Source organism: Eufriesea mexicana, unplaced genomic scaffold (assembly GCF_001483705.2).
Source record: "Eufriesea mexicana isolate 0111107269 unplaced genomic scaffold, ASM148370v2 scaffold793, whole genome shotgun sequence".
Taxonomy (NCBI): domain Eukaryota; kingdom Metazoa; phylum Arthropoda; class Insecta; order Hymenoptera; family Apidae; genus Eufriesea; species Eufriesea mexicana.
In genome coordinates this window covers 379,013-392,225 of record NW_016908959.1, presented here as the reverse complement: position 1 = coordinate 392,225, position 13,213 = coordinate 379,013, and the positions used below count along the sequence as shown (strand labels likewise).

At 46.1% G+C, this 13,213-nt stretch overlaps 1 protein-coding gene across 1 annotated transcript in view; it reads left to right on the top strand.

Annotated features, from left to right (window-relative positions):
• LOC108546886 (uncharacterized) overlaps positions 1–13,213 on the top strand; it is a 32,397-nt gene that overhangs the window by 18,082 nt on the left and 1,102 nt on the right. The window contains exons 3-5 of the mRNA XM_017899172.1: positions 6,518–6,572; positions 12,473–12,632; positions 13,099–13,213. Coding sequence (XP_017754661.1) covers positions 6,518–6,572; positions 12,473–12,632; positions 13,099–13,213 — 330 coding nt within the window. The remainder of the gene's footprint in view (positions 1–6,517; positions 6,573–12,472; positions 12,633–13,098) is intronic.

Genomic DNA, 13,213 nt, shown 5'->3' with positions numbered 1-13,213 from the left:
GGAAAGAAATTTAGAAGTATCTACCATATTTTACTGACTCTGAAGAGTTTTATTATGGTTGGATTATGCTAGTTCGTTGATCATGCCACTCGTGGATCATTCCATTTGACATGGACCGTGCTGTGTCTCTCGTCATCGAAATCATAGTCTCGAAGAAGGAAATTTCAAGCTATCCAGCATGTTTTAGTGACTCAGAAGTGTTGATTACCATGGTTGGATCACGTTAGTTCGACTCGTAGATCATTCTGTTTGACATGGATCCAGCTGTGTCTCTCGTTATCGAAATCATACTCTTAAAGAAGGAAATTTCAAGCTATCTAGCATGTTGTAGTGACTCAGAAGCGTTGATTACCACGTTTGAATCGTGTCAGTTCGACTCGTAGATCATTCCATTCGCTATGGATCGAGCTGCACCTCTCTCCATCGAAATCGGAGTGTTAAAAGAAGGGATTTCGAAACGTCTACCACGTGCTATTGACTCTGAAGTATTTTTTACCACGGTTGAATCACTGTAGTTCGTCGATTACTCGAATCGTAGATCATTTCATTCGCAATGGAACAAGCTACATCTCTTGCTATGGAAATCGTGTTCGTAAAAGAGGAGATTTCGAATTATCTACCACGTTTTACTGATTTACAGTGTTCTTTATAACGTTTCAATTATGCTAATTCGTCGATAAATCCATTCGTAGATCATGCAATTCGTCATGGATCGCGCTGTATCTCTCGCCATTTAAATGATAATCTTAAAAGAGAGATTTCGAAGCATCTACCAGCTTCTATGAAATCAGAAGTATTTTTTGTCACGTGCGAATTATGCTAATTCGTCGATAAATCCACTCGTAGATCATGCAATTCGTCATGGATCGCGCTGTATCTCTCGTCATCGAAATGATACTCTTCGACAAAAGTTTCGAATAATCTATTATAGTTTCACTAACTCACGTTCGAATTATGCTATTTTGTAGATTAATCCACTCGTAGATCATTCCATTCGCCATAGATCAAGCTACATCTCTCGACATAGAATTCACACATACAAAAAGAGAATCTATCACATCCAACCGATTTAGAACTATTTTACCACTATTTTTTATTTGAATCATGCTAATTCGTCGATTACTCGATCCGTAGATCATTCCATTTGCCATAGATCAAGCTACATCTTTCACCATAGAAATCACATACATAAAGGAATCTATCACATCCAACCGATTTAGAACTATTTTACCACTATTTTTTATTTGAATCATGCTAATTCGTCGATTACTCGATCCGTAGATCATTCCATTTGCCATGGACCAAGTTACATCTCCTGCCATAGAAATCGCACGCATAAAAGGAAAATCTACCATATCCAACCAACTTGGAATTATTTTTACCAGGTTCGAATCATGCTAATTCGTCGATTATTCGATCCGTAGATCATTTTATTCACCATAGATCAAGCTATATCTCTCACCATAGAATTCACGCATACATAAAAGGAGAATCTATCACATCCAACCGACTTGGAATTATTTTTATCAGGTTCGAATCATGCTAATTCGTCGACTACTCGACCAGTAGATCATTCTATTCCCCATAGATCAAGCTACATCTCTCGCCATAGAATTCCCACATACAAAAGGAGAATCTATCACATCCAACCGACTTGGAATTATTTTTATCAGGTTCGAATCATGCTAATTCGTCGATTACTCGACCCGTGGATCATTCCATTTGTCATGGATCAAGCTACATCTCTCGCTATAGAAATCACACGCATAAAAGAGGAATCTACCACATCCTACCGACTCAGATCTATTTTTACCACGTTCGAATCATGCTAATTCGTCTATCGAATTATAGCCTGCGTCATCGAGACCAACAAGTATCTCGTGTCTTTACACACGGATTTGAATCGCGATTTCCCGCTTGACACCTGCGATCGTGCATCAGCCTGATCGCCGTTTATGGCCCGGTCGGCGAGGAATTCGAGCGGGCGCCGCAATGGAAAAATCGTATCCGCAATTTGCAATCGGCGCGGTTCGTGACGCGGTTCTAGCCGCGTCCACGTTCCCTCGATGTCGTCGAATACATTATCTTTTATTGCCACAGCGCACCGCTCCTGCCGCATTGTTTCCGCTGGAAAATCACGAGTGCTCCGTTGATCGCGCACCTGGAATTTTCTCCGCTTGATTTTCGAGCGCCTCTCGCCGAGTCGGTGACCTTTGAATCGCGCCTCCGGCCGCCGTCGGCTGAATTGTAAACGAAAGCGGAAAAGAAACGAGGCGCGAGGGAAAAGAACTCGCACGCGGGCTCGTTTGCGTCGTCAACTAGCCCGTCTGCGATTTCGACGCTTCCACTTTAAGCGGGTTCCCTACGTCTTCCGCGCGACTCGAAAAGCCTCGAAAATTTCCCAGAAGATGTCGCCCGAGAATTTCCTTCCGTCGAGAAGCTCTTTCGGTGGAGCACCGGAGAGAATCGTTAGTCGTATCTGGGAAATCGGAATGAGAGGGCAATTATAAATTTTTAATTGACTCGTTCGTTTCGAAATTTATTTTAAATATAGAACGCTACGCGATGAAATTGAGAAAATTATATATATGTAAACGGGGACGGGTATATGGTCATTTATGTACGAAGAATGTGATAACGATTAGCGTGGGAAGTAGGAGCGAAATTTCGTGTACACGGTAGATAACACAGATTGGAAGATAGTGGTGTTAAACAGTCGTTAATCTAGCCACAATGTATACTAGGGTCGATCATTTTGATCTGTACCGGAGGTTATAAAAATGGCGGTCCAAGTCATGTATTCTAGCCTTCTGCTACTCTGCAAGAACGATTATCGCAGTTCGTAGTAAGCATTATCGAAGTAAACGATAAATTAATTTATATCGAATTTTGATACGACTACTTCGATAGTTATCTATGACCAATCGATGACGCTTATTAATTCTTAGACTTCCCGCAACGTTTCCAACTGTAATCGATATGTAAAAGGGTACTTGTGAAATCAGAAAATAGTTATTATAAATATACCATAGGTGAATGATCAAAATATTGTATAAGTGACGTGTGATATCAGTGGAAAGTAGCACTAAATAAAAATAGGAGGCTCCCGTTGCTTAAGCCGATATTGCGCGTAACTCACTAGCGCCACCGCGGTCCATATCTCCAACGCACGATATTCCGCGAGTGTCGTAACATCATAACACTTTGAACCATAACATTGAACTGTTTTTTAATTTTACCAATGTAATCTCGGGATTCTCTCTATTCCACACTTATCATTTCACTATAACGCGGTTATTTATTTCACTCGCTGAACGCTATAGCGAACATAAGCGTTGGAATACTCTCGTTTAAAATAGCAAAAGCCAGTTGTTTTTCCTACATCGCAAATATGTTCGACGCAAACACGGAAAGGGTTAGATGGTTATTAAAAAGACGCGGCGAAAGATGGCGGTGGTTAGGGACGTCAGGTAGTCGGGAAGTCCCCTTCAGCAGGGTTTCCATCGATCACAATGGGAAGTAAGGTCGGCTCTCCCCTCGTGTTCCCGAAGAAACGTTAATATTTTCCACTTCCTTCCGGACTTGCGACCTTCCCCCTGCTAAAGCTCATCGTAACTCGTTTAACCGGCCGCGTATGTACGTAAACACGCGGTGGGGTGACAGACAAGCTATCGGCCGCTCCCAGCCTCTCTCACCCTCTCTCTTTCTCTCTCTCTGTACTCGCTTTACGCACGCGTTCACGCCCGTGGACGAGCAATTAGCTGTCGTCGTGTTCGAATACTCGTAACTCGAATACCACCGGCGTTTCTAACAAGCCGTTGCCAGCCTTCCAGTTGCTTTCGGTTTTTCTTTACGAGCGCGAGTTAATCGCCGGGACAGAGCGGACCCTGAAGAAACTACGCGGTCGTATCCTCTCACTCGAGGATTTTAACGCGCCAGGATTTCCAACGAACGTGTGATTTCTATCATTTAAACACCATGCAATTTTCTGCGATAATATGAAACGCTTTGTAGAATCCTCGTTGCGAGGGATGAGGTCCCCCTGAAAGGTGACTGAAAGAATCACTCGTGAAGCTAAGATTCCTTTACTTAGTCGTTAATCACTTATCCCATTGATGACACTTTTATTTCGACCACCACATAGCTAGAATCCTCGTCGAGTTCCTCGCGAATTCGATTTCTCCAATATTTATAATTTGGGATATTATATCGCAAGATGAAGAAGCTACGCCAATGCACTGCGGACGATAAATCTCGTTTTTCGAGTACGTGCATTATCTGCCGGTTATGTGTCTAATCTGAGTTATTCGCAATTTCTGCGATATATCTGCTTTCCCAACGAGAAGCTGAAAGTTTCGAGGTATAGGAGTTTGGACTTGAGATTTTTCAGCGAAACAGGTTTAACAGTCGGAGATTCGATATGCTGTATCGACGTGTTTGATCTTATTCTGCATAATGTAAACCTGCGTGATGCAAACGGATGAAACAAAGTACGTATCGTGATTGGAAGCGTGATTGCTTTCTGATACTTCGCGAAGCATGGCTTGTAAGTCCAGACAGAGACCCTAGAGGTTCGCTATCGTGAATTCTAGTTGCACCGGTGAGAAATCCATCTAAATGGCGGCAGATGATTAAAAATGACTTCGACTCACAGAGATCTTGGCAGAAAAACTATGCAGAAGTTATGGAATTCCTGTACTTAATCGCAGTTTCATGGCACGCGTCCTATGATCGTTCATCCGAAGCTTGCAGCAAAGCTTGCAGCGAAGCTCAGCGGCCCCCGATGTCGGTAAACGGAAGACCTGGCTAAGCCGAAAGACGTGGGAGGCTTTGGCACATCCGTGGAACTGCAGCATCAGATGCCATTAGACGTTTTTCGCGAGGACGTCGACAGTGGCTTCTAAGCTTCTTTTCATAGAGCAGGTTGAGGGTCGCGTACTCGACGAATCTGTTACGTTCGCGCTTTTCGTGCACCTGTGTACAATGTTCGTTCGCAGCTCTCCGCTTGAAAAAGATCAGGACAAAAGATGTCCTACAAAACGTGCTTACATAATGGTGACCCCCCGGCTAGAGGCCTCGCGCCTATTTCGTCGACGCGCACGTGCCCGTTGTCTCCGTTCGCTCCGGGTAACAACGGAATCGGCCATGCGAGGCAAAACTGGGCTAAAAACGGACCTGTTCTCGGATTAATCCCTTCCCTCGCACGGGCAACGTGTCGTTCGTTAATCGAATTCATCGGATTCGTCCAACTCGAGGTTTTGGGAACAGCGAAGACCTGGACTGGAGGAAACGCATTTGGTTTTCGAAAGTTCCGGCCGAGTCGAGGTTAGGTTGTCAGTGGTAAGATCTGGAAAAGTGGAGGAGTTACGTTGTAATGTTTAATAACGTGACGAAACCGACGATCGCGTCGGATTCTTCGTACTTTCGCCCACTTTCACTCTCTTCTGCCTAGCGTCAAACTATAGCAGCAAGGTTGCGGTTCTTAATTCCTCGCGGCCCGCTTCCGGTGCAGCCCAGTTTCGCTAGCCGATAATGCGAGCGTTAATTAAAAGACCGGTATTTATACAAACTGCTGCAACACGGCACGAAAGCATGGCGGTATTTAAAAATCCCTGCTCGACTCGCGCGCTCGTCGTTGCACAGTTCTCCCTTCGACCAGCCCATTATCCACCGCTGATATCGGAAACGGAAGTAGCCGCGATAAGCGGAGGAGCGGTAGATACGGTGGACCAAAAAATGTTCAAATCGCTTGGAAACTCTTCTCTGGTAGAATATCCGTGGCTGGTTCAGTCTGGAACTAGTTCGGGAAGCGAGGTCGTGAAAAACGATAGTTACATTGGCAACGACGTATCCGGCTATCGCGGTGAAATCATCGATGACGAGTCTGGAAAGTGGTCTAACTCGCGGGGATCGGACTTTCGATTCTTCCTTCGGGGCAAATGCGCGGAAAATGGCGCTTCGTGCCACTGGGTCATCCGTGGAAGAATATCGGTAAACGGTCGATCCATAGACTCCGACACCTCTTTGAATATCGCTCTTTTGACAAGCACAGGGGGCCATTCTTGACAGAAAGTTGCTGGAACGAACGTATTGGATGAGACGGGCTATCTCCGTGGCCCGATTTCTCACAAAGGGAAATCATCGTATCACGCTAGGAGCGTTAATTTATCAAAACGAGGTAAAACCGACGTCGGTTTTCACATGGCCGTTGGTCCGAAGACGAGAACAATAGCTAGGGGAGCTGCTGGTAGCCGCACAAAGGACTCCGGAGTCGGGCAGAAATCCGTATCATCGCGATCTCTCGTGCTCGGGGCAATCTTTCCTCGCAACACTCGAATTATTCGGGAAACTCTGCGGAAATTTCCCTCACGGAAAGCGCAATTATGCCCGTGTTAGTGGAACACGAATTAGCATGCAACTTAGCGGGCCACTCGAGGCGGAACGCGCGGAGAATGCGGATTTTTGCCGCCGATAACTGTAGCCTGTGCCTCCGTTAATCAACCGTACGTGTTTTCAGGTGATCGGTAACGGAGCAAGGAGCGATACGGACAGCTGCGACGATTTAACCAACGGTGAGTCACACGCCTCATCCGCGTCTTCTTCCACCTACTCTCTTCGTTCGCGTCTTCCACGCGGGGTGAAAAGGCCCTAACTGGCTATAAAAAGCGGCACGTTAGATCCATCGGACAGATCTTTGCTTTCATTCACCGAATCCCGGGCTGAAAAGACCGCCCGCTCGTACCATCGTCCCTCATTGTACCACCCGTCCCACCCGACCCTATCAATCAGGCGAACGCGCAACGTGCACGCGGTAATTTCGCTCGCGATTTCGCGCTAGCTATACCTTGCGTCTCTGTGTTTCGTCTTTTACATCTCATTTCGCGTTTTATCCCTACCCTCTATCCGTAGTCTGGATAATTCCGTCCATCTCTGGACAGAATCGGCTACGAATGGCACCTGTGGTCGAGATGAAACTAGCCGGATGTTAGGGGGTGCAATTTTCATCTCGGCGATACGGTAACGTGCCCCTCGATCATGCCAAGTTACGTCACCGTCCAACATCTGTCAGAGAAGAGCATGTTACAGCCAGACTCGGGTTTTGATATTAGCAATCTCGGTATTTCGAGTAATTCGATAAATAATGCACGTGTCATCTTCGAAATTCCACGAGCAATCTGCTCGACCCCGATTACGCGATTGAGCTCGCTCGCGTAAATTTCTCGCTCGTAACGATCACGTACGCGTGGTTTCAGCGACGAGATATCGAATCGAATGGTTCCAAGCATTCGCTGACTGTCGGATAGCTGCAACGAGACGTAAACCGGTGACCGATGTAACGAAGAAGGCGTCAACGTTGACAGGGTGAACCTCGGGTGGGCGGTTGAACGGGGTAATTGGGAAATTGAGGTTCCAGGAGGGTTTTGGCGGCGGTTGGCGGCAAATCCCTCGCGCGGGTACGGCCCTGACTCTGCCCTTGGGTCATTATCGTCTGTCGGAGCGGTCGCCGCATTTTCTCACGCTACTTCAGCTGCTCCTTGCTCGCGGTGCAATGATCTCCCTCTCGTACCCGCACATCTGCCTCGAAATTACATCCTGACCGGGTCTGCATTTTTATTTTCCCCCCACTAGCCCTTTCGATTCACCCTTGCCACCTCCCTCCTCCCTTCTCCGCCGGATCCCTGCACCAGGCCAGGCGCGTTAAGGGCCCATGCGGACGTGCCATTTTTCCACGTTGTATCTTTCTCCTTTCTCTTCGCCTGAAACAAAGAACACCGAGTGTATCTCCTCTCCGAGGAATATCGCTTTCGATCAAAAGATTGCTCGGTCACGTTCCAGTTTGCCACCTTGGCGACGCTTTCGTTCGATCACGCGCAGCTGGAAAATAGACGATTCGGGGAAATAGGTCGATGAGGCCCCCTACTTTCGCCACGGATCGCTTTCCAGGTATTCCGACACCCTGATTGCTCATTAGCTCTACACTCGTTAACGGAAAGTCCTCTTACTCGCGTCATTGCCTCTGGAAAAGTTCCCTCGTCGCTGGATCCAGTCATCCGAGTCTCCCGATCCCGATTTTTCTATCTATAGCAACGAGCCGACGAATCCGAACTCGAAAGGGGGACTGTGGTGTTCAGCTAGCTCTTCAACGGGGTCTGTGGTTAGGCTAGCTTCCCCGTTTCCTACGACCACGTTTCGTGCTCCGAAGCGATCGTTCGCGGCTGTAAAGCCGTTGAAATACGGGGCAAGAAGAACGGGGTGGGGCAGGTCGGATAAATCGGCAAAAGCCGCTCGATTATTCGGCCAGAACCGTTTCCGCGTTGCGAGCTCCAACGGTTCTGGCCACGCTTCCGGATAGAGGCGGTAATCGCGCTATTTGCGTCCGCGTAATTTATATAATCCGTTTTCGAGGCGGATCCCAGGCATTCCGGGAATCTCTACGACCGCGTCATCCGAGAGACCTCGATGAATCCGACAGCGTTTCTGGGTCTGTTCCTTAGGCGCCCGAGTGACACAGGCCTATTGGGCCATGATCCGCATGTCCAACGAGTTCTTCGCGTTGCTTCCACATTTTCTTACCTCAAAAATATATTCGTTAACACACCAGATTTACGGAACCCGCCAATTCGACGGAAGGGTTACTCCAATTACACGATGGTAACAGATTTAGTTAACTTATATTCAGTCTGTTAACCCTTTGCACTCGATGACTTTTTCGTTGCAGAAAAATAGTAATTCGAAGACTTTTTGTCATAGAGTCGACGATATTTTTAAAATGGTAAATGAGATATATGCAAATTGAGACAGAATTATTTTTCTTCGACATTCCACACATCGTTATGTAATTTTAAATTTGATATATTAATTATCGCCGATCTTTAGAATCTGATTGAACGATGAGTGAGAGTCGCCTCTCGAGTGTAAAGGGTTAATATAATATATAATTGTTTTTAAATTAAACTAATCGTTAAGAAAATGGTTAATTATTTTTCTTCGACATTCCACACATCGTTATGTAATTTTAAATTTGATATATTAATTAACGCCGATCTTTAGAATCTGATTGAACGATGAGTGAGAGTCGCCTCTCGAGTGCAAAGGGTTAATATAATATATAATTGTTTTTAAATTAAACTAATCGTTAAGAAAATGGCACGTGGTTTCCTTTACCTGTCAATTTGACAGGTGTCCTTAGAAATGAGTATATAGATAGCGGCCGTAAACCTAGTGTTAATAATAAGGTTAGCATAGGGGGTATTCGCGTAGACAGCGAGGTAATAATATTATAGGGATATATAGGGATATTACAGTGGGGTAATTGTTGAAAATAAGATACGTCTCAACGTATATACAAAAATCAATCTATCAGGAGAAATATCATTAAACTATATACCGACGAGGTTCCGGGGACGCGTGAAGTGTTTATTTCACACGTTAGATAAGATTTAGGGGACCAGGACGAGCTGCTGCAATCGCATACCCTTTTCTTCGCTCTAGTTTTCACTCTCTACGCGAACAGTCAGAATACTCGAGATATACCCTATTCCTTAGGATAGAATAAAGATAATTATAAAATACAAATAGTTATTTCTTTCTACCCATAATCCCAATAGTAATAATATTATTTGCCTCGTTCTTCTTCTCATTCTCGCATTTCCATCTCGAATTTCTTTTTGTCTCTCTTCTCACTCGAACAAACTGTTCTCCGATTCCCGTACCCCTAAATTGCTCGCAGCGGGGGCCAAACAAGAAGTCTCGCGGCCGCCATTTTCCTCCGAGATTTCCCTATATTTCTCTCGCCACTTGGACCGATTAAGTCCGCTGGATTCGGCGAAAGGGGATCGAGAAGAGAGCGAAAGGTAGTTGGAAAAACAATAACACGAAGATAATTTCACGAGGCGTTCTGCACTTTCGTTTCTCCGCGATCTGGTCCATGATTCGCACTCCCCGAGGAGCCTAATTCAGCGAATCCGCGAAAGATCGGCTCGCAGCGAGCACGGCGTCGCGGCTCGATGGATTTTCGCCCGTGAAATTCACTTTTCGCTCGTAAAATCCAAGCTCGATCCACTTCCTCCGATGCACGGCCATTCAAACGCGAAAGTATGGCTGTTGTTCATACGTAGCACTTAAATTAATCCGCGATTTTCCGTGCCGCTGTCTCGTCGCGCTCCAACTACTCGCCCGATCGGATTCGCGTGGAATTAGCATCGCGATCGTAATTACGCTATTAACCAGGTACTCTTGTAATCCGATAAAAATCCACTCCTTTGGGATCTTTTCCAAGCAAACTACGATACGTTTTGGTACGCAGTTCTAACTTTTACCCTCCTACGTCAAGGTGCGTTTAAAATTCTTCATCTTCGAGTCTTAATAATACACCTAATTCCGTTTTTACACGATAGATGCGTTCCCGAAGAGTACGTGTAAAAATAATTCGTGTCAAAAAATGTATTGCATCTATGGAAAAATAGAAGATTGGTTCGAGTACCAGGAAATCAGCAAAAATAATACAATAAACCATGAGTTTTCGTGTTGCATCTTAAACATTTTATTTCGTAAAGATTGCACATGTATCGTACAAAGTAAATTATCATTCGAAAAGGAAAAGAAACATGTCACTAATTCATGAACACAAAAATTAGGCAAGATAATACGAGTTACACGTAAAAAGATTTTATCCCTTGTCACTTTCTCACAATAAACGCATACGTTTGCGTAAAACTGCAATATTACTGTTATCACTAGAAACGTCTTGGTTATCGTCTTCGTGCTCCATTGGTGAAATTCTTCCTGTAATCTCTTGAACAAAATTAGGACTAGCCTCCTGTGGTGCCGATGGTTCAGTATATTTAACAACGAATTCGGTAATTAATCGTCGTGTTTGCGTTTTGGCTAGGCCAAAAATTTCGGTCGATCGTGTTAAATCAAAGTAAGTCGTGTAAAAAGAGAATTAAATTTTTTCCCTAATTCGCGTTAAATCAAAATCGCGTAAAAGAAGTTCGTGTAAAAACAGAATTGGGTGTACTTCGGACGGTTGAAGAATTTTTCTTTACATTTCCAATTTCTCTGTATGATTTTCTAGCTTCGACAATCGCGACAAAACCGCGACTCACTTTCGCAGCGTCCTCTTTCCTGGATCTTGAATTAGTCAGGGTTCTTCAGCGTTGATAGGTCACGCGAGATCCTCCGTTGAGTTCCCGCGCGACGATCGAAGGAGAAAAATTGGGAAGAGGGATTAATCGCGCGACGAGGCGACGCCATTCTTTCCTCGCGATTCTCATCGCAGGAGGAAACGAGAATTTCGAGTCGAGAATTCCGAAACGTCTCTAACACGTTGGCAAAGTGTCACTCGCTTCGTTACGAAACGCGTACCGTTCTCCAAGCACTTCCGGTACCGGCTTCGAAGCTGCTATCGGCGATTAACGAACCGGCAGACGAGCCGATTGATGCCACGAGGCTATGAATGGCAGAGTAAACGATAGGCAGGTTCCCGTGAAAAGCGGTTGGATCACGGTGAGAAGGCGAATATTCGCGACGATTAAGCGAGCTTGAGCAATTCCACGAGTAACAGTACCGGAAGAAAGTTGCGTTGCAGCGTCCATCACAAGTTAGGATCATGACATGTCCTAGAACTTTGATACGTCTCACCGATTTGGTTCACCGGAAGGGCGCGAGTACGAGTGCCCTGTGTGGCTAGATTTCTCACCTCGAAATTGGCTGGATGTTCGGGAAATACTTGTGTTAGAGGTGGCATCGTGAGGAATTGGAACGACGACGCTTTCTACGGGAATTTCTACGCGAAGCGTGGCGCGGTAGCGAGTACTCTGGCGCGGTACCAGGTCCGTTCAACTCGAGGATTCGATTTAATGCGATAAAAAGCGCATTGTTTACCTCACCTTGGAGGCATAAAAGGCAGGTACGTGGCGGTCGGCGCCGCGTACTCGTCTATCCGATTAGCAGCTATGCGAAGCCCTACGCAAAAGTATATAGAAGTTGCCTGTTTGATACGGTTCTCGCCCGGAAATGCTTCAGTGCTATCCGACGCGATGTGCGAGCAGGGTTCCGTAAGGGAGAGAATCGCCTTGTTGGAGGGTGAATAAAGACATACTTGCTTCCTCTCCGACTCAACGGTGTCTCCTCTCCTCTACTTTTCTTTTCGCGAAACGTCCACCCTTTTTCTCCCATCGTTTCACCGTTATCTCTGCGATTACTCGATAATCCGAATTTCCTAGAATCAGCGTTATCCGGCCATCGCTTTCGCTTTTACCGTCCCACCATTTTCCATTTCGACAACCGCGAAAGTTGAGCCCGTAAACGCTTTACTACCGCGTGCCAACTCTCTCGATCTAATACCTGCAAATCGAACGACGATCCTTGGAATAGTTTGTTTCTGTGACTTTTTCGTGGATTTTTCGACAATTTTGAATTCGACATGGAACAGGTGTTCGTGCTCTGATCTCGTGTTTGACCTTTCCAGGGAAGAAGATGGCGCCGGTGTTGGGTGTACCACCTCCTCCGCCACCTGCTCCTCACATGGGACCAGACGGCCTGATCCTCCCGAGGAAGCCCATCAACCCGTACCTCACCTCCAGCAATCACAAGGACCTTCGCAGAGAGCTGTTGTTCAATCAGAAAGTGTAAGCTTCGTTGAAAGCTGATCTGCGGAAGATGCCAAATGCGAATGCAATTTCGAGTCACTCTCTCGATGTCTGGTCTATTTATAAACCCACTGCGGATAAATATGCGCGAAAGATCCGAAATATGCTGGAAACCAGCCCGATGGAAAGTTGTCGGCGTCCTCTGATACTGCGCGAGCCGCAGAAGGTGTCGGAGGTAACGGGAATGAGACGCGTGGCTTTCGATGGCGCACACTTCGCACGCCTATCATCGAGAAAATCGTTTCCTGCCAGAGTATGCGCTCTGTAGAGCTACACACGCACGCGTTCTCCATCCCCGTGACTCATTCCCCGGTTACTTTTACGGTCAAACCGAGGTTCCACGGGAAAAGGTCGTTCGCGCCTGTTTTTCTCGGCCTCGTGATTTTCGCGCGCGATCCCTGCCTGCTCGGTTGGTAATTAGCTAACTGTTTTCGCTTTCTTCCAGCGGTAAAAACGTGCTGAATCAGAAGAGCGAGCTGCAGCGAGCGCTGGAGAAACAGAGGGAAGCTGCCTCCAGGAGAGAGGCTGAAAGGAACCGAGAGGAGAACTACAAAGACGAT